Consider the following 25,795-nt stretch of genomic DNA (forward strand, 5'->3'; position numbering starts at 1 on the left):
AGCCTGGGAAAGTGGTAGAAGATGGTCCAGTGCTTGGGCCCCTGCACCCACATGGGAGAACCAGAAGAGGCTCCTGGCTCCTGGTTTCTGCTTGGCCCCAGCCCTGGTCTTTGAGGCCATTTCAGAGTGAACCACTACATGGAAGAATTCTGTCTCTCCCTCTTTCTTTGCTTTTCAAATACATGAACTAAATCTTTTTTTTTTTAAGGGATAAAACTACAAAAAGGTCTCTGCCTGTATCTGAACATTCACATGTTTCATTGGCTCATTTCCAGTGATGACAAATGGATACTTCCTCATTGATAAGCAATCAGCCCCCCCCACCCCCCCACCAACAACAGCGGCAGAAGGCAGGATAAGGAACACATGAAGAGGGGGAGAAATCCCAAGTGTAACTGAAATGACAGAGAAATTATTAAACTTGACTGAGTTTATTTGAATATAAGTAGATTAAGCTGCTAGAATAGGCTAAAAAGACTCAAAATAGCATCAGAGATTAAGTTATATTGCATTAACTTGCAGTTCCATGCTTGCACATCCAGGGTTATGATTTATGAAATATCCACTATGCACATAAATAGCTTCTGAAATTCTTTGGACTTTCTGGTCTTAAACTAGACAAATGGACACATTAGTTCAACTAAGGGTTGAGTTGACTTTGTCTATTTTTCTAAAAGCAGAGACATAAAGTCTAATAGTTTTGAAAGGCAAGTTTGGTAATTCCAGTTTGTTTACAGAGTGGTAGGACAAAGGCTATTGCATCAGTGCATAATTCCACTTATTAGCTAATTGTCCACTTAGCTAATTGTGTGACTTAGGGCAAGCTTCAGTTAGTTCCTGGGACAGAGGCGGAGCAGCATTAACCACATTCTCGTGGGTTTTATCCTCACATAGACCGAGGATACATTGCGTGTGTTCTCTCTTAATTATGAAGAAAAAAAGGATCCCACTGTCTTCCAAGATGAGGTGCGTCAGAAATAGGTAGACTTTTTCTTTCTTCTTTTTTTTTAAAAAAAGATTTATTAATTTTTATTGCAAAGTCAGATATACAGAGAGGAGGAGAGACAGAGAGGAAGATTGTAGACTTTTTTTTTTTAAGGGAAAATTCAGCGTTTGTTACCTTACCTTCACACCAAGGATTGAAGAGAATGTACGTGTCTGTTTCCGGGTTTCGGAGGGTTCGGAGTATTCCATAAGGCGTCCACACTGCGACATACATGCGGAATTTACCCACGATGCAGTCGGGTGAAGACTGGATGGACAGCCGAACAGACCTGTCCTCTCTCATGATGACCTTGGCCCCCCACTTTCCACTTTGCAGCTCTGAGACTACAGGCACTGGGATGTATGTTCCCTTGTTCTCCTGAGGGTAGCGACCTACAAGGAGAAAGACAAGATAGCATTGAGTAGATTTCACAACCATTTTAATCCTCCCTGAGAGAAATAATCTCCTAACCTTGCCATCACAAAATCCAGAATTGAACTTCATTTTTGCTGCCCACTAACTGCATGATAACCAACTCTAGGAACTTCTTGGAAGTTCAGCTTGATTGTGTCTATCAAAAATGGGGGGAGGGGGCCCGGCGGCGTGGCCTAGCGGCTAAAGTCCTCGCCTTGAACGCCCGGGGATCCCATATGGGCACCAGTTCTAATCCCGGCGGCTCCACTTCCCATCCAGCTCCCTGCTTGTGGCCTGGGAAAGCAGTCGAGGATGGCTCAAAGCTTTGGGACCCTGCACCCGCGTGGGAGACCCGGAGGAGGTTCCAGGTTCCCAGCTTTGGATCGGCGCGAACGGGCCGTTGCAGCTCACTTGGGGAGTGAATCATCGGATGGAAGATCTTCCTCTCTGTCTATCCGGCTTTCCAATAAAAATGAATAAATCTTAAAAAAAAAAAATGGGGGGAGGACAATTTAAAAAACCAGATTTTTTTTTGTTGTTGTTATTTGATGTCTTAGTAGAGAGCCACAGACCGGGTGAGTTATTTCGAAGGTAGACTTCGGCCCGTGGTCCGGGTTCAAGGCTGAAATGCTCTAGCCGGTGATGGCCACTTCCGGGCAGAGTTCTGAGGAAATCTTCATCATTCCAAGGTGGAAGACGGGAGTGTGTGTCTTCTGCCCTACTTCCATCTTCTTATTACGCCATCCATTCTCAGCAATGGGGATCCTTATACTTTGGTTCCTCAAAGGCCTCATCTCAACACACTACAGTTGGATTAAGTTTCCACCTTGTTGATGCCTTGCAAGGGCGTTTAATTTCAACACAAGCTTCAGAAAGGACAAACCATATTCTAGCCACAGAAGTTGATTAAGCAATGAATTCAATCAAGATGTGGGAACATGTATTTAAACACAAACACACATTTTATGGGCCACCAGATGGTTATCATTCGCTGAAATTCTATCCTTTGAAACATCAGGATTATTGAATCAGGTTAAGGCAATACTTGTGCATGACAGTATTTTTAGGACCACACTTTTTGGTTTGTTGTGGTGTTACCTCTAACACGACAGTGCTGATAGATTGTCCATGTGTGACCGTTTCGATATCCAAACTAAACACATGTTTTTGTCAGTTCCTTCAGTGATCAGGCTGTGTCAAGACGGACTGATTAAGAGTTGATGCTCTAGCGGCCAATGATCTGGGTTTGAATGTTGGATCTGCTGCTTGTCATCCTTGCAGCTTCTAGCAGACAAGTGAGTGTGCATGATAGCAGTATTCATCCCACAGCATGACGGACACAACAAGTTGTTAAAATACTTAATTGGTATTTTAGTGGAAAACTCAACATGGGGGGCATTTTACCATCGTTCTGTGTTCATAATCATTGATGTCAAGGTTGAACAGCCCAAGTCCAAACATCCCAAATGCTCCCAAATCTGAAACTCCTCTTGTCCCTAATATTTCTTTTTTTTTTATTTTATGACACAATTTAATAGGCACTGGGGTCTCTGCTCCCTCTTCCATGTTCCCTCCCCTCCCCGTTATTCTCCCCTTCAGTCTTGCATTAGGTGTTTTTCATGTACCCTCAGAAGTCCATCACACCGCCACTGGGGTGTTTCCCAACAATGTAGGAGATTACCTGCCATTTCTCTGTGGGTCCTTCCTTGCACTGCATGCACAGGGACATATTTCTCTGTTTCTACCTATGAACATACTTATTTCCTCTCTGCTTCCACTATGCATCCACTTAGGTACAGTGGATCTTCATCTCCATGGTGTTATTGAACTTGCAACAAAGGTATCAATGTGACGCCAGGGTGCTGCAAAAGAGTGTCCAATATCTTCCTGTAGAAATAAATGCTAGGGTGTGACCTGTGTGGCTCTAAAGGGAGTATGACAAGAACTGGGTCATCATTACCTATGAGTAATAGCAACAACTGGAATGTCACAAAAGAGATACTCAACACACATTCGTCATCTCAGCATAAATATTTTAGAAGTTGTTTTTTAAGAGTCAAACTGAATTTTATCAATGAGCCGCTGCATCGTGTAGAGAAGGTCAACCTCATGTCATCCTTTAACATTTTAGGGCACACTTTCAAGTCTTCTTTTACCAACTTTCCAAGCAGAGGGGTAGATTCACTCTGCCTTGAGATACCTATCAGACATGTTTGCGGAAGAACTTGAGTTTGTTTATGAGAAAAGAACCTTTACCAGCAAAACTTATAATCATCTTATATAGACCATGCACAGGATTCCACATTCAATCATGTAATCCAACACTTTCATTTCTCTAATTTCTGAGGTCTGGCATATTATCAGAGAAGGAGCATTCCAGAAGGTGCTGGTGTAAATTACTGTTGTGTGAGTCTGTGACGCCTCATTACCACCCAGAATGAATACATGAAATTATCAGCATCAGTACCATAAAGCCTTACAAATGATTGTTTACCAAGGCGTTTCAGTGTCTAAGCAGTGTTCTTGGCTCAGTCTTCACGGAGTCTCCCCAAAAAACAGATGTGTAAGAGAATGACCGAGAAACAACCCCACCCACCGCATCCTCGCTTAGGCTCCCTGCTCGTTCAATTTCAGGTGAAATTGATGGGATACAGAGATAGTGAAAACATCAGCCATGTTTGTTTATGCTGGCTCGAAACCACTCAGAACCTAATGTAAGAACCTCATTTCTGCGAACGTTTTTCATCCCTATAGCAACATTGCCTACTAAGTGCTAAGCATGATTCTAAGTGCTAGGGGCGCAGCACGAATCAAAGGACAAGAACTGTGCTCACAGAGCTTATCTTTCCCAGAAAAAAATTATTCTCTAAAATATTTATTGTGTTTCCACACTCTTTAATCTCACAACACAGTGAAGAGGACATCATGATTGTCACCCCAACTTTAGGGTCCCCAACAAATCAGGACCCTAAGACAGGAGTCTCTTAGCCCAGTACGATGTGCCTGCTGAGTAGCAGAGCTCACACGTGAACCAGCTGGACTTGGAAGTCTGGGATCGAAGCAGTTGTATCTGGGATACTTGCTGGTGTTTTGATATGCCTTGGAGTTGGTGAGAACTCTGTCAGATTCTGATTCCATGATTAACCATCAGCACAACTTGTGACAAATGGCTGAACTGTCAAAGTTTCCATTGCTTTGGATTCTTCACAGAAAGAAAATAGATTTTATTTCACTCTAAAAGCTGAAGGCCGGGCACAAAGGAGGGGCTGTGTTGTTTGTGTTTTCAACCTAACAAAAGCAAGAGGAAGAAGAGGATGTTTTGTCTTGCCTGTCATTCTGCACCTGAAGAGGGGTGTTTCCTTTTCAACGGGAAGGTGGGTCAGCTGGCTCTGACCCTTACAGCACGATGGTTGGCCAAGCACTTATTCCCTATTCACTTCAACTTCACCTCTCCTGCGAAACGGAGACCCCTGCGGTCACAGTCAGGGACTAGGAGGACAGCTCCCAAGTGGAGGCCCCTGCTCTTTCTCCCTCGCTCTAGGCTGCTGATTCCTCTAAGCAGTCTTCTTCAGCCCTGCAAAATCAGGAGGAGCTCACCAATCACCCAAGCTTAGCCCGAATTTGAAACTTCTGGGTTTATCAATTATTCTGTCAGGAGAACTTGTGCAGTTAAGACACAAGCAACAATACAAGTTACTCTTAGTAAAAACAATATTGGTCATTGGAGAATTGCTTGCGATCTGCCACATGTGCAATCACAACTTCATGTGTTCTGAATCAGCAATGATCATGGTGATTTCCAGCCGTCCTTTGGAGGAGAAGCCAACACACTGCAGCTTGAGGACCCAAGGGAGCTGCTGCCTGTACGGAGGGAGCTGGCTGCCTGTATGCACACAGGAAACTTCCTTCGAGTACAGTAGAGCTCATCCGTTTGTGTGTCACTGCGCTGTAAAAGCAGAGGTCAGTAGCTGTGACACCCAACTTATGTTCTACAAATCCCTAAAATATCTTCTACATGATCTTTAAAATATCGGTTTATCAACCCCTTCCTTAAAGGATATGATGTTTTATTTAATTAAGGGGCAATTTGCTATAGATAATGTCTGAATCGTGGGGTTTGGAAGAAAATGCCATTACTAAGCTTTTCTTTCCAAGGAGAAATGTTATTCAATTAAGACTCAACACCTGCCCTATCAGACAATCAACATGGAATTTTCTTAAAGTCAGCTAGTTGAATTCTGCACAATACAGAGAATACTGAAAAGCCTGGGAAATTGGTTGTACCCTTTTCCTGATGTTGGTTTTGTGGCTGACATATTCAGTCTCCACACCCTGGAGGCTGATCAGAGTCACTGAGGTCGGGGATGGATATTAAGTGAGAGGAGTGCAGGTGTGAAGGGTGTCTCCTGGGATCCGTACAAAGACACCGAGAGGAGGTTTTCACAGCCAGGAAGCTCAGGGTGGGTGTCACACGCATGTTACCACATAACTGGGGAGAGGTGAGGACATGGTTTAAAGCAGCATTGTAAGAACAGAAAGCCTCTGCAATTTGCTGTGCCTTGTGCTGCTGCCGTCGGGTAGGGTGGAGGCTGCTGGAAGGCAATAAAGAGCAGGAAGGAACCCCAAACAATAATTCAGAAAACATATAGGACTCCAAGGCCAAAGACCAGCAAGATATTCACAATGGCGTAGTAGATTTGTGAGTCACAAGTATGAGGGCACTTCAAGGAGAATCAAAGCCAAAGTTGATTTCCTGTGATGCAAAACTTTTAAAATTTCACATATCTGAGAAGTCTTCAACAAAAATACATACAATACATGTGATAAAAAATATGCAGATCTCAAAATCGTTTTGCACCTAAAAAAACCTCGTCAATTCCATTTTTTCCCCTACAAGTGCACTCGTTAGATTAGGGGTTAGCGACTGAGCGGTGACAACAAAGATCATGCAGAGTGGAGCCTGTGTGAAGATTTTACTACTGAGGCGGACTTGAATTGGTAGATTTCTAAAATGAAGCCAGCCACTAATAGGGGAAGGAAGAAAGGCGAGACGGCTGTTATTAGAGCAGGGACAGACGTCTCCAGACCAACGTATGGAAGCCAGACAAGAGGCAGGCATGCCGGCATTCCAGGTGAACGAAAACAGGCGTGGTTTGGCGGGCTTTCTCCTATTCTCTGCATGGAAAGGCTGATTATTAATGTGAGCCCTGACATGCCGATAGCGCCTCTGGGTCTTGTCGACTGCTCTGTTATACCATGTTTAATTCTGAATGTAATGACTTGCACGACAGCACTGGGGAAGAATGTCCCATGACTGAATTATGAGTGAGCAAGTTTTGACAGCGTAGTATTTCAGTTCACTAAGCAGCCCTTCTCACCCTCAGGAGTTGGCATGTTCAGGCTATATACTCAGAGCTCTCATCCATCAATACACACAACTGCCCAGCAACTGTTCTTGGCCAGATCTGCGAGACACACGCGGTGCTGTGCACATCTTTGCTGCTAGTACCTGAGGGTACATAAAAAAATTTCATGGAAAATGGAATTACAAGGTGACTTTATTAGGGCTAGCAGGTAAAGCCACCACCGTGATTCCGGCATCCCAAACAGGCCTCAGTTGCTTGTTCCTATCTAGTAGGAAAACCAGCAGAAGATGGCCCAAGTGTTCAGACTCCTGCCATCTATGTGGGAGACCTGGAAGAAGTTACTGGCTCTTGGTTTTGGTCTGGTCCAGTCAGAGTTGTAATGACCATCTGGGGAGTGAACCAACAGATGGAAGATTCTCTCTCTCTCCTACTCCATGAGAGAGAGAGAGAGAGAGAGAGAGAGAGCGCCTCTTGTTCTATAACTCTGACTTTCAAATAAAAATAAACAGAAATTTTCTTCCAATATTTATTTTATTTTTATGGGAAAGGTAGATTTTAGAGAAAGGAGAGACAGAGAGAAGACTGTCTGTCTTCCATCTTCTGGTTCACTTTCCAAATGGTTATATTAGCTAGAGTTGAGCCAATCTAAAGACAGGACTCGGGAGCTTTTTCCAGGTCTCCACATGGGTGCAGGGTTCCTAGGCTTAGGGCCATCCTCCACTGCCTTCCCAGGCCACAAACAGGGAGCTGGATGGGAAGAGGAGCGTCTGGGATATGAACCAGCACTCAAATGGGATCCCAGAGGTTGCAGGTGTAGGATTAGCCAATTGAGCCATCGCAGAGGGTCCAACAATGAATTTTTTAAGACGATGACTTTATTTTGGTGTATTTTTAAAGGAACCCACATCTAGCTTTTTCATAACACATGTTTTCCATGTACGTTTTGAAAATTCCTCCTATCAGGCTTAGTTAGATAACCTCCCAAGCCCCCAAACTGTGCTGCCACATGTAAAAAAAAATGGGTTCAAGTAAGAAGAAAACAAGAAATCTAATATTTTGATCTTGTGGTTTAATAAAATGGTCTTTGAAAGTGGACTATTCAATAATGAAAAATATTACAGACTGCATCTTCTCATATTTATTTAAACGATGTGCCAGCTTCCCCAGCGATCTAAAAATTGGCATAAGCTATTCATTTAAACGCTTGTTTTAATTTTTTAATTACTTTGGATTATTTTTGAGGCTGCAAAAATGACTATTTTAAGGTAAAATCTGCTTGGCCCACCCTCCTACATATGATCACCTTCATTGTTTTTCTAGCCAGAGCCCCCTCTGCTAAGATGTGCACCTGTGGGTATGGAACGATTCGCCCATTTTAATCACCACGGCCTGATAATAAGAGGGATGGGCCTGGAAATACTCAACCCCATTGAGTTGTCTCTCTTTTGACCTTGTTCATCTGGACTTGGGCTTCATGCAAGGCTTGTTCCATTTCATGTTACTCACAAGGTAGACAGGAGAGAGATGTGTCTGCCACTCGGATTTACCCATATGTGACCCCGGGGTCGTGCCTACCCTTGGATCTAGCCCCATGTGACCCCGGGGTCATCAGGTAGACAAGAGAGAGATGTGCCTGCCGCTCAGACTTAGCCCCATGTGACCCTGGGGAAAGCACATTCAACTGTGCTTTTAACAGACTTGAGATCCTGGAGATGCAAAACTGAATAAACAGCTCCCTGTGGAGAAACTCACTGACTTTTAAAAAAGAATTTTGCTGTTGTTCATTGGATGCCTTTGGAATATTTGAAAACACGGTTTTAAAAATGCACTGTGTCTCAGGTGTTCATTTGCTGTCCAGGTAACCCACGGAGGCCATCAATTAACAAATAGTAGGGTCAGTGTGGCTGAATACTGCTCCTAACAGGCCTGCCCACACTCTCCTCACTCACACTTAGAAGCTGGAAGGGTCAGTGTGACTAAGAGTAACCCTAACAGGCCTGCCCGTGCTTGCCACACACACTTAGAACCTCGAAGCTTTGTCAAGGAGGGGTGGACCAGCGATGGGGCAGGCACACCTGCTGCTTGCAGATCCCAGCCATGCTATTTGGGAAACCTGGTAACCTAGGGCATCCCACGCCTCTCATCTCTTGGGCATGCTTTCTGCCAATCAAGTGTCTTGCAATCCACAATCTGTTGCCCTCACGCATTGACTGTGTGGATCCAGTTAATGGTCAGAAAAGCAAAACTTTTCCACCTTTGTCACTCACTTACATGTTGGTGTCTCTTGATGAACCAAGCTAAAGGCGTTATGGCTATGAATAAACCCCACAGAATGTCATAACGCTAGGTAGGTGCCCAATAAGCATCAATGGAACTCAACTGTGTCCTTTGTGAACATCACCCCCAATGAGAACATCATGGAGACTTTGGAAATTCTGCAACAGCTGCCTGGAGCAGGCCAGCTGTGCATGCAAGGGCCTCCTCGTGAGACTGAAGGCCTGGGAAGTTTCCTTCAGATGGCAGTTTTTCCACTTATAAGCATGAGTACACACATTCTAAGCTGGGCTCCAATTCCACCCAACTGCTAACTCCCTTGAAAAGCATATGCATGGGGGGGTACCCTCTCTAAGGAGCACAGGAAGGCACCGTGTTTCTATCCAGAAAGGTAAATTTCATGATGTGAATTCATTTTTCTATTTGATTCACGTGCTTTTCCCAAGACACACCTTGCCTGTTTAAAATAATCCATCTATTTCTGAGTGAGACCCACAAGCACTGCTGTGACAGCATGGTGTGTGCGTGCGGCAGGTCTGCCAGCACGAATACTGTTGCCTAGTAAGGGGAAGAAACTTTGTTGTAGCAGCACTCGTAGGCTGTGGTGAGAGCATGTGCGACCAGTATGCAACAGACCCCGATATAACCTTCAGGAATACTGGATTATCAGTTCTAAAAACAAAACACCACAACCTAAGAGGAAAGAACCAAGTAGGCCCATGGCAGCATGGGTGATTATCATCAAGAGGAGAGAACTGGTTCATTCCAGGCTTCTGCAATCTGCCCTTCCTGCTGCACACCTTCCTCTCAGGAGAGGCTGCAAAGGAGCTTCGAAATGTTCAAGGAAAATGCTCCGGAAGCGCGTTTCCTAACAGAAATACCAACGGCCAAGGAATATTTGAAAAGATGCTTCCTATTGCGAGCCATCTGGGAAATAACATTAAAACCACTTCCCGCTGCCAGAATGGCTCAAACCCCAGACACACAGAGTAACAAATGCTGGTGAGGATGTGGACAAAGGGGGACGCTTACGCACTGTGGTGGGAATGCAAATTACTGAAATTCCCATGTAAAACCACTTGGAGATTTCTTGAAAAACCTGAAATAGACTTGGTGTGTTATCCAGCAATCCTACCACTGGGTATGTACCCAAAGCACAATGAACCAAAGAAATACCTGCAACAAGGAGCTTATGGCAGCACTGCTCTCAAGAGCCCAAATTTGGAGCCAACCATGGTGTCCCTCAGCAGGTGAACGGATAAAGCAAGTGTGATAGACACACACAACAGGTTATTAGTCAACTATTCTACCATCTGCTGCAAAATAGACTAACCTGGAGGACATTGTTTTGAGTAAAATAAGCCAGACCTAGAAACGCAAATATGACCTCTTCTCCCTTATATATGTGGAAGCTGAAATTTAGAAACAACTGAAAAGTGAGAAAGAAATGAATGCCCGTACATATTAGTATTGCTGTAAAATGCTAAAGAAATAAACCGTTACAGTAGAGTTCCATTCATTGCACACACCTACACGGAGGGTCACAGGTTTTTATAATTCCCGTCTCATTCCATGGACTCAGCTTTCCTCCAAGACCTTTCCTGGCCCCAGGCACAGTGAGATCAGAGGAGAACCAAGAGGCCTATTCCACTGATTCCTCCTTGAAGATAGGGACCAGATGTGAGGAGCCTGGACAACCTCTGACAAGGCACCATGGTATTGTAGCAAAATAATGAGTGTTGTTGAGAACCACTGGAACTCTGACAATTTATTGCAGCATCGGCAGAAAACTAGCAAAAACACAAAGCACACTGAAGGCTCATTGCAAATACTTGGTCAAAATGAGTTGATACTATGGGCTGTACGCACATCACCGTGTCTCCCCAGGTTGAACCAGAAGCCTTGAGGATGAAAACTGTCATGTAGGATAGAGGTCTAGTCAGGGGTCATCAGAGACATAGCATGGTGAGAACAGTGGTCAGTGAGGTAAACCTGGGTTAACCAGCAAATATTCGAAGGTCAAAGAACACAGCAACAGCTAGATTTGGCTTTTTAAATACCACCTTCTTTAACAGGAGGCAGAGTTCTGTGGAGAGAGGCATTTCAGTACTGAGCCTGGGACATCTTATGATTGGATGTAAGGCATTATGGACCAGGACAGGTGGGGCAAAGAAGCACTTTCCAACTTGTAGGTCCAAGACTGTTGGAATAGCAACTTAATTAATGATAGTAACAAGTTTATGTTGCCCATTTAATTAAGAGAAAATCAGGAGCTTGTACTGACTTCGGTCAACCCTTCTCTCATTGTGTCCTTTCCTGCAAAGAGAATGCAGAGCAATCTTGCACTGGAACATTCCACTGGACACCTCTTTAGCATGTGTGATGTTATGCTCAGAATCCCTTTAGAGACAAAACATTTATCTGATGCTGCTGGGTGCGGTGGCAGAATTGGGAATTGGCTTGAACTTCAGCAAAAGGCCTCAGGCAGGATTAGCTGCCACAGGGCAGCTCACATCCAGCGACTGGTCAATACAGGAGTAAAAGCTCCTTCATCCATCCCCAACTCAGAGAGCCTCCCGACCTGCAGCTCTGCGGGTCCACCAATCGTTGGGAAAGCATGCTGCTAGGCTTCTCCCTCTGTCCAGTTCTGCTCCTCTCCTCTAGAACTGTTCTCAACATCATTCCCTGGTCATATCTTGCATGCCAATTTTCAAGTCCACTCTCTCTGATACCCCACCTGTGACATTACCTTATGTTGTGATGACAATGACATCAGTAATTAGAGGTGGGATGCTGCTACGCTTTGAGTATCCCCATCAGAACCCAGACAGAAATTGAACCCTCTTTGTGACTTATTAGGAGGTGCGATCTGCTGGGGTCTTTAAGAGGCAATTAGGTCATGTTGCCCCCATAAATGGACTAACTTATTCACACATTAAAGGCTAACACTTTATCTTACCAAATGATGCCATGCACTGGTTTAGGACTTTGCAGAGTCTCCACGAGCAGGAATCCTCATTGGGGGTAGCCGTCTGAGCTTCAATGTCTTAGCATCTAGAATCACGAGCCTAACAGACCTCTTTGCCTTTCTGTTTGCAAATCTCATATATTATTTTGCAGCAACAGAAAAAGGGACAGATGCCCCAAGAACACACAGAATTCCTCTCCTGTGGAAGACTGGTAAGTTGATTCGGATCATCAGGAATCAACTGATACACCACAATGAGACACAGCCTACAAAATCATGGTCTTAAGATCTTCAAAAACGTCAGGGCTGGGCCAGCGTTGTGATGCGGTGGGTTCAGGCAGCCAGCACTAATGGCTCTAGAATGATCTATGGTGCCAGTTTGTGCCCAAGCCGTTCCACTTCCAGTCAACCTGGGAAAGCAGCGACAGAAGACCTGATTGCCCATGTCGGAGATCTAGATAGTTCCGGGCTCCTGGCTTCGCCCCGGCCCTGCCTTGGCCATGTGGTTGCTTGGGGGGGTCAGACCACTGGATGTGAGATCTTGCTGTCTACATCTTTCTCTCTCTGTAACCCTGCCTTTCAAATAAATAAGTGAATCTCAAAAGAAAGGCCACACGAATAACAGAGTGTTCAGATCAAAGGGAAAAGATGAGACATGAAAAGTGGGTCAAGACCCACTTGCTGTAAAGACATTAAGACAGTGGGTGAATCTCAAGTGTGTTGTGATTAGATGGTCATAGCGTATCACGAGAATTTCTGGATTTTGATGGGTACTCAGAAGAGTGTCTTTGCTTACTGAAAATATTAGCATACTCAGGAATGAATTAAGGTCCCATTGGCCACTGTACTAGTCATGAAGACAAAAGTTCTTCACAGTGGTTTTGTAAATTTTTATAAAATAAAATTTGTTTAAAAATTTTTAAAAACTTCAAAAGGCAAAAGGTAATCTATAGATCTTCTATTTGTGTACGTAACCTGTGTATTCATGTCTTCCCTGTGCTTTTTTAAACATTAGTGACATAGGTCTTTATGTTTACTAAAGTGGGCAACTTTCTCTGTTTGAGAAATCCCTCACCCACACTGTGTGAGTGTGGGTTTAAGTCCTGCCACTCTGCTTATGTTCCAGTTGCCTGCTGGTATGCCTGGGAGGCAGAGAGGATGGCTCAAGTGCTGTGACCACCTATGTATGAGACCCAGATGGAGCTTCTTGCTTCTGGCTTCAGCCTGCTTCAGCTCTGATTGCTGCAGCCATTCTGAAGATGAACCAGAGGGAGAAGATTTCTGTCTGCCTCCTCCCGCTCTCCATCTCTGTCATTCTGCTTGGAAATAAATACACAACTATGTCAAGATGTGTTAAAGGGCTACACTTCACAACATTCAATCTGTGACCCGCTCTAAGAAAACACAAGAGTGAATGGGAAGAATCAGAACATCAAGGAGCTCCTCGAGCCATTGGCTAATAAATGCAGGCATACCCCAGAGGCTGGAGGGTGGTGAGGAGTGTGGCTACTCGGTAAATTATTGAAGCAGGGATGACTGAAGGCTCCAGGGGGCCCCAATGCTCAAGGAATCTAGGGAAAATGAGGCAGAGAGAAAAACAGCTCACTCTCACTTCTGAAAATGATTACCTTTTGTTTGTGCCCTAAATAATCATGACTATAAACACCAGTGCTGTCTTTATGAATCATCTTTATTTTTAAAATTTGGCTAACACTCTGCATAAGTGTCTTTGACATGTTTAAAGCGACGTGTTTCACAAATATGAGAGTTAGAGAAGATGGGAATGATGGAAATGAAGTCATGAGACGGAGTGTCATTTTCTATCACTTAGAAATATGTTGCACAAATATAAAAGTTGTTGGCTGGGAAGCGCCACCCTAGCTGTCTCCGTGACTCCATTTTCGTCATTTTTAGTCATAGCAACATTGCTTCCACCTCTTTTGGGAAAATTAATTGATCCAGAATACTGAAGGCACTGTCTCCTGCAGGTATTAGTGTCCCAACAAACCTGTAGACCTAATTTTGCAATGGGGAAAAACAACCAAGCTTCTGGCAGCCAGTTATTGGGTTTGAGAGGGAAAGCTATTACTCTTTGGTATTTTTCCCAGCCAAGGAAGTCATACTCATAACGGCAAGTGAAATGGTCTTTACTGAAGGAGCTGGTGGTACCACACACATGTTCTCTACTCCTCAGTGCGCCCCCCTCCAGCGACAGTCACAGTGTGAAACACTACACATATTTCATTTAGCTACAGGATTGTAAGAAGTATTGTGCGCCAAAGGTTTTCATTCCTTGATGTCTATAGTGTCAAGTTTGGGCTGCTATAACAAAATGGCAAGACACAACAGTCATCCCACAGTTTGGGAGGCTGTGGAACTCTATCCAAAATCGAAATGCTGGAGGATTTGATTTCTGACTAGGGTCTGCTTCCTATGTCCTCGGAGATGGGAAGGGAGAGAGAGAGAGAGAGAGAGAGAGAGAGCGAGCAAGTGCTGATATTTCTCTTCTTACAAGAGCTTAATCCTACACTGGGGCTCCAACCTGATGATCTCTTCTAAACTCAACCACCTTCCGAAGGTCTCACCTCCAGATCCACTACGAGGGAGTTAGCACTTCAGCCTGTGCAGTCCACACTCAGTCCACAACGGTGTTATTCCCTGGGCCCAAACCCACTTCTCACTCCCACACTAAAGCTTTGAAGCTGTCCTTCTTGAGCCATTCCTGCCCTGAGCTCCTGGTATCAGCCTCTTCCTTCCCACAAGAATTCTAGTCCTAGGTCTTGGCTGCTCCTAGGATTCCTGGCCTGACCCTGGGCACAGGATCTACAAAGACATCAGAATCCACAGGAAGTGAATCGTCTTTTGTCCCCAGTGTCTGCTCTGTATACACTACCTGACCTTTACTCAGTTAGAAGCTGTTTAGTAGACTTTTTACTACTGTAAACTTTGGGTAAGGTGAGACAATGGGACCATAGTGATACTCTGCATGGGCCCAAACAGAGTTATGGTTTTCAATTATTTCTTTTTATTTGAAAGTAAAATATACAGAATATAGAGAGATCTTCCATCCACTTATTCACTGCCAAAGTGGTCACGGAAGCCAGAGCTGAGCTGTTGTGAAGCCAGGAGTCAAGAGCTTCTTTTGGATCTCCCACATGGGTGCAGGGGCCCAAGGACTTCAGCCATCTTATGCTACTATTCCAGACCGTAAGTAAGGAACTGGGTAAGAAACAGAGCATTCAGTTGGGACTGGAACCAGTGCCCATATGGAATGTGAGCACTTCAAGCCCAGGATTAGCCTTTTGAGCCACTGCCTCAAACAGAGCTGCTTTTAAACTGTTCTCAAAAAAATGAACGCTGGCTTCATTGCATTTGATCATATAACGAAGCCCTGATTTCTTTTTAAACTTAGTTTTGCAGGGCTTGCTTCTTCATCTGATGTGTTTGGCACAGACGATGTCGTGCCCACGGCATACCTCTGCCAACGCCGCAAACAGAAGCTATAAATTCTACCTCTGTGAGCGACAAAGGTTCACTGAGCCAACGGTAAGCTGGTTCTAAGGGCAGCAGACGCCTGGTAGTCCTCTCCGAGTGGATCTCCTCTGCCATTGCTTGCTCTAGGAGTCTGGAGGGACTGGTGCCAAAGCCCCATATGCAACATGGCAACGTGACATGGTGGGGGATGTCTTCTTTATTAGAAGCTCATATATGTCATCAGAATAAAACTTTGCTCCTATCCTGGAAGATGGATATCACCCGTCCCTCCTGCTGTACTTCCAATTCCTCCAGCTTCATCCTCAGATCAGCCTTCTCTCTGATTAGACTTTATGCTTCAACTATGGCTTGCCCCTCGGCTCTGCATGCTCTGAGTAATTCCCGCCTTCCTCTGACATTCATTTCTGGCACAGAATTGCACCAGGGTAGCATCTGATTAGACCCTATGGCTGCATTTCTTGGTTGTTCATGGAATTCTCTAGAGCGAGCTCTTTAGAGGCGTCTTCTTAAATTCCTCTCTGCCTCTTGTGAGGTGTCACAAAGCACCAGACACACCTGAGGCTTGGCATCTCAGACTCGCTGAACAAGGTGAGGGGATATGTGATCAAGGCTCCTAACCAGAGTGAAAGGATAGGAGTTGAGGAAACAAAGCCCACAGCAAAGCATTCCACTGTGAGGCAAAGGAGCTCCCGCTGGTCCAATCTGACCGTGGCATCCTGAAGGCTGGAGGAATACAGCTCCACAGACACAAACTCCATTACTCCTCTAGCATAGATGACAACCCAGGTGTGTGTGTGCGTGTGTGTGCTTGCGTGTGTGTGAGTGTGTGTTTGTGTGAATGTGTTTGTGAGAGAGAGCAGGAGGAGAGAGAGAAGTTATAAAACAAAGGAGAAAAGATTAGGAAGATGGCTGAGATGTTGAAAAGAAAGAGAATGGATAGGAAAATCAAAGAGAGTCACCACTATTTATAACCTTACAGTCATGCAATGCCTGTGCTCTTACAAGAACACTTAACGAAAGTTACACTTCCTCAAGGAATACTGTCAGGATTTAGTCTTCCTGTATAGTTGCAATATTCAAAATAAGACTGGTAATTGGGTCATCTTATTAGCAAGGAACTATCACTAAGCAGTTCAAAGAGCTTCTAGTTATCTCCCCAACAGGCCTTAAAACATGCTGGTGGTGGAACCAGAGGGCACAGATGACAAATAATTAGGCCACTTGTCTGCTTCTTTCAGTGGATTTGACTCCACTGGCAGCCTCTCTCTGTGTCCAGACTGGAGACAGAAGACTCCCGCGTAGAACACTGGGCACATTCATTTTCATTAAATATTGTCCTCCCACCTTCCTCATCCCTTATTTGACATACTGCACAAATGTCTGAGAATTTATGTGGAAAATCCAGGGAGTGTCCCCACTGAGTTGTCCTGGAGTGGAGACAGCGACTTTTTCTGATGAAATAAAGTTCCAATTACCTGGCTGATAATGAGCCAGGCTTGGTAAGCAAGTCTCCCAAAGGTCAGACATTGGTGGAAGACAAAAGGGCAAAGGTACAAACGCAGACAAAAACAAGACTGGAGGCATAGTGGGGGCAGAGGGAGGAGGGCAGGAGGCAGGCCCTCCTGTGTCAATGTTCCTGTGACAAGACTCAGCCCTTCCTAAGGTTTCCTGGTACAACACTTCATGTTGTGAACAACTGTTTTATCCCACAGATCCCAAGCTTCACTGGCAAGCTGTATCAGCCTGGATATGGATCACAAGGCAGGGCAGAGACCCCGAGTGAGGTCTCTGGCACTGGAACACAGAACCTTGAATCAGCTGGAGTCGCGAATGACTCCAGATAGCACTTCACCTTTAGGTTGTCAAACTCTCACAGATTCTGCAAGAACACTGGCTGTGCTTGGCTTATGTTCATGGATGGATTTCTTTGCCAAAAAGATACAAGGGCAGCAGCCTGCTATCTCACCCTCGGTGCATCTTTTACCCTTTCGCTCTGGTTTGTGGATGTCTCTAAATTGTCAATAATTGTGCCTACTTATGGGGTAAAACATGTTTTGACCTACATACACATTGCAAAAGATAATCAAGACAACGGACACATCCATTATCTCACCAATTTGCCACCTTTGTGGTAAGAACATTAAAAATCTGATCTTTTAGCGATCCCCAAATAAATAACGGTAGTTCTCAGCCATGGTCACCACAGAATAAGTCACTAGAACTTATTCCTCCAATAAAACTCTGGGTCCTTGGATCAGCACCATCTCTTTCTCGAGGCCATCCCTTCCCCCTCAGCCTAGGGAACCATGTTTTTATTCTCTCTTTGTATGAGGTAGACTTTCTTGGACCACATGTATAAATGAAGTCATCCATCATCTGTCGTTTTGCCTGGCTTATTTCACTCTCCACAATGTCCTCCAGTTCTATCAATGCTGTTGGAGATGACAGAATTTTGTTTTTAAAGGCTATACTGCACAGTATTCCTCTCTTCCTTTCTCTCTTTCTCTCCCTCTCTCACTCACTCATGCCTCTCCACACACACACACACACACACACACACACACACTTATCTATTACATTTTATCTAATCATCCATCGGTGCACATTTAGGTTGCTCCCATATCTTGGCTTTTGTGACTAATATCAAAATGAATGTGGACTGCAAAGATACTTTGGAACATTGAATTCAATTCTTTTGCGTATATATACTGTGGACAGACTACTAGATCATATGGTAATTCTACTGATAATTTTTTTGAGAAATCTTCACAGTATTTTACAAAAGAGCTGTTCTAACTTACATCCCTAGCAACAATCTATTTTTTAAAAATAGTCTATTTAAAAATAACAAAAGTGTTTCAGCTACATTAGCTTCTTTAACCCACAATTATCCTTTAAAATAGTATAATCTCGATGGTCAGACAAGAAAATGGGATTTTAGGGGATTAGATCGTCCTGTGTTCACTCTCCAGGGTGGAGTTGGGACAATGAAGAGAAGCCACCTGTGTCCAACTCCTCTCCCACCACACTGTTTCCCTGACCCTGCTCTGGCCCTGACCCTGCAAATGGCCAAGGGCAACTCCTGCGGAGAACACCATGAAAGTATTGTGCTCTACACACACACACACCCTCACCCATGTTACAACCTCTTGTTCTAGAAATAAATTTATGTCCATTTTGGGGTGGGCCAGGGAGGGGAGAAATTCATACAAAATCACATGTGTCCCAGCACCTACTGGTAAGGTCTTGTTCCCACGTCCCCTGCTGATAACCATCTCAGGCTTCCACTTTATCTTCTGCCACAGCAATTTCAAATTCTTTTTCATTTCATCTCAATACTCTATTTAAAACTGAAGAGGCTCCTGGAAATTTGCTTCTACCAAGGCCATCAATACATTTCCAAGCTCTGCTGTGTTCCTCTTTTGGCCTAGAATACATTGTTGGACTTCCCTTATCAAAACCTCCAAATCCAAAATGTTCCAAAAATACTTTGAGTACAATAGGATGCAACCAGTGGAAGATTCCACACTGTTAAACTTTGCATCATGCACAAAATTATGAAAAATATTATGTAAAAGTGCCTCTGCAATACGGTTAGGTAAATTAAAGATTTTCAAGAAGTTCAGGAAAAATATGCAATATGGTGATACTATGTGTGGATTTCAACTTGTGCTTCCTGTAAACTTTTAATTTTTTCCATGAATTCTTAAGGCTTCCTCATATATGAAACATACATGAATTTCATGTTTAAACTTGATTCTCATCTCCAATGTACTTCATGATTATATGCAAGAAAATCCAACATTTGGAGTACTTCTGGTCCAATACATTTTGAATAGTGAGCATGCAACCCAAATACATTTTTGTCTTCCTGTAAGTCAACTCCTACTTTATCCTTTGAGACCCAGCTCAATTAGCACTTCCTGAGGAATTCTTTATCTGCCCATATAGTCACACATTCTCTCCAAGGGACCTTCCAAGCATTTTCCCTGACAAAGTAGGACCAAAGTCTGCCATTGAAACGGTCTCTCTGGGTTCTGAACCCCGTGAGTAGGAGCAGGTGTTTAAGTTTCAGCACAAGGTATTAAAAAACAGGCTTTGTAAACACATTCTGAAGAAAAGTAACTGGGCTTTGTGGCAAAAAATATAAAATAAAAACCTGGGAACTATGTTAACAAGAATGAATCTTAAAGTGCATTTTTATAAAAAAAAAAAAGTTATGGGATATGAGTGCCAAATCAATAGTTACTTTAATGCTGGCATAAAATCTTAATTTTGCCAAAGGAAAAACTGGATATTAAATTAGCATAACACATAGACTTAGAAGTCCACTCATGTTGTAATGCCTACTCTCCTCCAAATCGGGCAGAATACATGTAGTTTGCAACTACTGTTTAGCTTTTCCTATGGTGAATTTTCATTTTTGTTAAAGGATATGATGAAAATTAAATGGTCTTCATTTATTGAAGACCACTTAAAAATAAGTCAACAGGATTTGCCAAGTATATTAATCCTTACTAGACATGGGGCAGGAAAATGAAATTTTATTTGGCATATAGCCCTGGGGCAATACTGCAGTGTGAGTCGCAAGTGGACTTGGGAACTATGAATACAAAGTCAAAGGGATTTCGGGATCCTCCTTTTATTCTTTTTTTTTTTTTTAAAGATTTATTCATTTTATTACAAAGTCAGATATACAGAGAGGAGGAGAGACAGAGGGGAAGATCTTCCACCCAATGTTTCACCCCCCCAAGTGAGCCGCAACGGCCGGTGCGTGCCGATCCAATGCCGGGAACCAGGAACCTCTTCCGGGTCTCCCACACGGGTACAGGGTCCCAGAGCTTTGGGCCGTCCTGGACTGCTTTCCCAGGCCACAAGCAGGGAGCTGGATGGGAAGTGGAGCTGCCGGGATTAGAACCGGCGCCCATATGGGATCCCGGGGCGTTCAAGGCGAGGACTTTAGCCGCTAGGCCACGCCGCTGGGCCCCAGCCTCCTTTTATTCTTGAGTCATTGTGAGATTCTCAAAGTCTGTGATCCTCAACACTATTATTTATGAATTAAGTTCTGGTTGCTTTTTTCCCATTCCATATCAATACTTCAAAAACACACTTTAAAATAATATTTTGTTATGTATTTTTTAGACATGACATTGGTTTAATACAACTTTGACTTTAGAAAATTTGACATATTGAAGGTAGAACTTTTTTTTTTTTTTGTAAATCTGCATTTGCTTCGTAAATTTGCATTACATTTGTATCTGTGCTTTTTGGTACCATCCCACTAGAGAAGAGTACATTTCTCCTCTCTATTAATAGAAAGTTCGGTCATGTGTCTTGCTTTGGACAATGGAATATTGGTTGCTGAAGCAGCACAAAGTTTAAATGTGCTTAAATAACTTGGCTTGGTCTGTTGAAATATTGCCATCCACCATTCGAAGAACATTCTACATGTAGCTTCAGGCCCTAGAATTTTAAAGACATGTCTCATACATGAAGTTGAAGTTTAGCTAAGCCTTGTTAAAATCAGGTGAAATGCAGTCTACTCCTAAACCCATGGACAAAAATTTGATGGTTGTATTTTGTTTTCTGAGCCAGTGAAATTGAGAGGGGGGGGTGAAATTATTACTGCGAGAGCTGTTGTACCCTAGTTGTATTGTCATTTGATAATGGTATTATACAGTTTTACCCTATAGAAAGTTTACTAAATGGATAGATTGAGGCATTAATAGAATCAACAAATTCAGGAAGTTCTTGTAGTAAAACAATTTTGGGAAATGGGCTAAACCAGACTTACTTCTTGACTGTGTGCCTACTCCGAGCCTCTAATTTTCTAAGTGTCTTGGGACTGTCTTAGAAAAGGCACAAGACACAGCAGGGTCCAGATGTATCTGACCACAGAACTGCCTGTGTCCCCAAGGAGCATCTCACATGACAGGTGTTCACAGAGAACACACTCTAGGAAACCCTGTCCCAGTTCTTTAGATGCCATTATCAGTCACTTCACAGAAATGTTCAAAATGAACATGTTGGTCATCAATACAGAAACCCCCAAGAGTCAGCGTTTGAAATGGCACCCTACATAAAACGTTGCTTCAAAATGAGGAAATTGGTAGCCTCCTCTCACTAACATGCAGTAAAAAAGAAATTAAAAAAAAGACAGGGAAAAATTTCTCCATACATTGTGAGCTGCAAAACTTGGGACAAAACATTTCTCAGGGGAGAAAGTGTGTTATGTACATAATGGCCTCACATCATCACAGTGATTTAACTTGGTATAATTTGATTCTGAAACAAGAGTCCATGAGACAACAAGATATTAAAAGATTCGGGTGGTACATTTTGCAAGCATGCTTCTGCAACCCCCAAGCAACGGTGGCACCTGCTCACCTCTGACACTGCAGAATAACGGGAAGTCGTCCAAACAAGGCTGTGTTTCTCCACCTAAACTATTCCCATTCACTCACCTCTGTTTCTCTGCACCCTCTAGGGACAGGGCGTTTTTCTGCCATGACAATTCTCTTTTTGACTCTACCTCTTCCAGGATTTTTGTTCAGTCACCCACCGTATTTCCTGAGTCTTCACGATTCTTCTCAACTAGTCCCCTCTCCTCTCTCTATGTATGTTCAAGTTCCCTCAATCCTAAGTATATATGCAAATCAACACTCCTCCACTAACTTCATTATTCTCTCATTACCACCCAACATTTGTTTTCCTTCAAATTTCTTTAATGATTAATTCAAATTTACCACATCCACTTCTTTACATCTCAGTTACTTCCAGACCATTAAAATTTAATTTCTCCCCAAGTAACCAGTATTCCTAATGGCTGAGTCCAGTGGAAAATTCTAATCTCATGACATCTGGCTTTGTTGCATAAAGTTGATCATTCCTTCCTCTTTAAATATTCAACTCTCTTTGGTTGAATGACACAGAACTCTCTTGATTTTCTTTCTTGCTTTTAAAAAATTTTCTTCTTACTTATATTACCTCATGATATTTGTCTTCTCCAGTTTCTGGAATGACTCCTTAAAATTATCTTTCCCTGCCTCAGGATTTAAGCCTCAGTCCATTGTTTCCTCATTCAAATTTACATCTATCTAACCCAGACCTCTTCTCCAAGCTCCAGACTCATGTGTATATTATTTTTTAAAGATTTACTTATTTTGATTGAGAAGACAAAGATGCAGAGGGAAGGACAGATATAAAAATCTTCCATCTACTAATTGACTCTCCAACTGTCTGCATTGACCAGGGACGAGCAGATCCAAAAACGGAAGCCAACAGCTTCTTCCAGATTGCGCAGGCATTTGCAGGGTCCCAGAGATTTGGGGCATTCTCTATTGCTTTCCCAGGGCTTTATTTCTTTTAGAAGTTACTTTATTGTCATAGTCACATAGCTAGGAATTTGGGAGATGAACTTGACTTAGTGCCTGCCTCTCACTCCACATGGATTGGCATCTCAAGTTCTGTAGATTTAAAATGCTTTCTCCGAGAGAGAGGTCCACTTGGGTTGTAGGCTTGGATCGCCAGCCTGGAGTTAACAGTCTGATTACTTGGGCCACCCCAGGCCCACATGAGTGGGAAGCTGTCATCAGGAGTGAAGCTGAGGACTGAACACACATGGGATGTTGACACTTTACCACCATGCCATGTGCATGCCCAAGCTTTGTCTGTCTTGCCTTCTACCTAATTCCTCAGATCCATACCTCCTCTCCATCTCTGAGACCATACACTCAACCCAGGCTCCATCTGCTCTCCTCTGAGTATCCTTTCTGTCATAGACACCCTGCCAAAATGGCAGAGTGAGCTGAAGCAAGCTCTCTGGAACAAGAACGCTCCAAGCCACCGTTGTCCTCAGGAGAACCCAAGGCTGACATCAGCCAGCTTCCCATCAAGTCAATGGCAGAGCTATCAAGGCCCTGGTGGTGGTTCGATGTTTCATGGGGTTAATGAGGCTGAGAATGTGCAGTTGAGCCATTCTGGGGAATGCACATGATGGCTGCACCCTCCCATGAACTCCTCAATGCTGCTGGTCAGGAAGGACCGCATGGACACGCTCACAGGAAGGCAGAGCTGAGCTTGGATGGCTGGAGGTCTACCAGCATCCATTTTTAGCTCTCTCTTGTCCCTGTCTCTGTCCTCCATGGACACTGGAAAAAGGGAAACACTACCTCAATTCCTGGACGGGGAGAGTCATTAAGGAGACTAGGATAGTTGGCTGGGGGTTCTGGGGCAGTTTTGTTTTCCTGATCAGAGGAGTAGATTTTTGCTGACATGGTTTCAAAGATTTCTATTGAAAGCGTGAAGCTCTGCAGTCTCACCTTGACACCAAGAAAAGAACCAAGAGAATGCTCAAGTGGCCTCCAAGAGAAGGCCACTTGGCAGAACTCTTCCACAGGAGGGTTCACCAGGAAGGGTGGCCTTGACTGCTTTGAGAGCTGGCAAGGAGCCTAGGTGAGACTTCTGTCCCCACAATGACCTTACAAAAGCCCTACCTGGACTTCTCAGATGTGGGTCTTGTGTTAGAGTAGTAGCGATTCAACACCAGAAGTCATTCTGAGCTTTTTACAGCCCCAGCTACGTATTAGCAAGCCCGATCCTTCACACTGTACTCCACGCTTTTGACCCATTGTCACGGCTGCAGGGAGTAAAAGGCCACACGCACCTCCTCAAGTTCACCAGCAACTCCTGTCTGCCTCACAGAACTGTGCTGCTCCACCAGGGGCTCAGGAAGGCACTTAGCAAAGCACAGACCAGCTTTAGGGCGCATGCTCAGCACGCTCTGGCCAAGGGAACGCCCTAATTCTCCCGTTCACCTTTTATTCAGAGATCCTGGTACATCTTGCATAAATAATAAAATGGCACTTGCAAATGTATTGAAGTTAGTTTTACCTGAATATTTTAAAGGAAGAAGGGAAAACGCAAGTTGATTGGAAGGCAGAATCACTTATTGATTAGTCTTACACCCTAAGTTTCCGAAGACAGCCCACAAACGCAAACTCCAGTGCTTTAACATATACCACCTGGTGCCTCTTATGACAAAATTTTCAGAAAAAGAGTGGAGCAGGAACAAAAGATTGAATGAAAATCCAGGGCAAATGAATAAGAAGTTAATTTTTTTCAACACAAAACAGCTTTCTTTGTAAAGTAGTTAATTTCTTGAGGCTGGCTCTGTGGTGTAGTGGGTAAAACCACTACCTTCGGTTCTAGCATTCCATTGGGGCACTGGGTCAAGTACTGGCTGCTCCACTCCTGATCCAGCTCCCTGCTAATGTGCCTGGGAAAGCAGCAGAGGATGGTCCAAGTGCTTGGGTCCCAAGTAGGAGACCCAGGAGAAGCTCCTGACTCCTGCCTACGGCCTGGCCCAGCTCCAGGCATCACAGCCATTTGGGGAATGAATCAGCCGATAAAAGCTCTCTCACTTTCCCCCATTCTCCCCCTCTTTGCAATGTTGCCTTTCAAGCAAACAAATAAATCTTTACAAGAGTTACTTTTTGTTGAAAGTCATATTTAAATAGATTTTTTTGTTGATACAGCTCATAATGTTAGGTATTCCAAAAGAAATGTTTAAGGAGATAGGAGATCCCTTTTTATATAACTTGTTGTCTTTTCTGGTTTTTAAGCACTATTTTTGCCATCTGGGCCTTCTGAAATTGATGTACACCTGCATATACAAACCTTTGCATTTAACTTCATTTCAAGTTCACATTTGAAATTTGTCTCTTATTATTACAGCCATTACTTGTAAAATCTAATTTCCCCAGCTTGGTTCGGTCTTGCTGAAACTTGCAGCATGTCAACAGAATTGTTTCCCAGGCCCTATGAATGCCCAACGATTTTTGTTTGTTTGTTTGTTTGTTTGTTTTCAATCTTAGCAGTACCACAGCTGGGAAGCTGAGGCTGTTATGTGGGACTTTTTCGGACAATATGAAATGTAGGAAGATTACCACTCATGACCACACAGCATTCTGAGAGAGCTGCAATTGTGTGTGCTAGCCTAAGGGGGGGAATCTCAATTTAAAATTGGAAGTTTAGTGTCTTTTGAGTGTTGATCATTTTTGCACTTTTTGTTAGGTCAAAAATTTCACAAGGAGCAGGAGTTTAGTCAAACAACATGTCCAGATACCAGGTCTGAATGTCTGGGTTCCCAGCTCGGCTTCCTGCTAATGTTGACTTTGGTGGGCAGCAGCAAAGACTCAAGCAATTGGACTGCTGCCACGCACAAGTGAGGCCTCGATTTCATCCTGGATTCTGGCTCTGCTCCCAGCCCAGCATGGCTATTGGAGCAAAGCA

At 43.7% G+C, this 25,795-nt stretch overlaps 1 protein-coding gene across 1 annotated transcript in view; it reads right to left on the reverse strand.

The window, feature by feature from the left end:
* F13A1 (coagulation factor XIII A chain) overlaps positions 1 to 25,795 on the reverse strand; it is a 140,388-nt gene that overhangs the window by 99,731 nt on the left and 14,862 nt on the right. Inside the window, exon 4 of the mRNA XM_004598616.2 lies at positions 1,126 to 1,377. Coding sequence (XP_004598673.2) covers positions 1,126 to 1,377 — 252 coding nt within the window. The remainder of the gene's footprint in view (positions 1 to 1,125; positions 1,378 to 25,795) is intronic.

The sequence above is a fragment of the Ochotona princeps genome, chromosome 1 (assembly GCF_030435755.1).
Source record: "Ochotona princeps isolate mOchPri1 chromosome 1, mOchPri1.hap1, whole genome shotgun sequence".
In the NCBI taxonomy this organism is placed as follows: Eukaryota; Metazoa; Chordata; class Mammalia; order Lagomorpha; family Ochotonidae; genus Ochotona; species Ochotona princeps.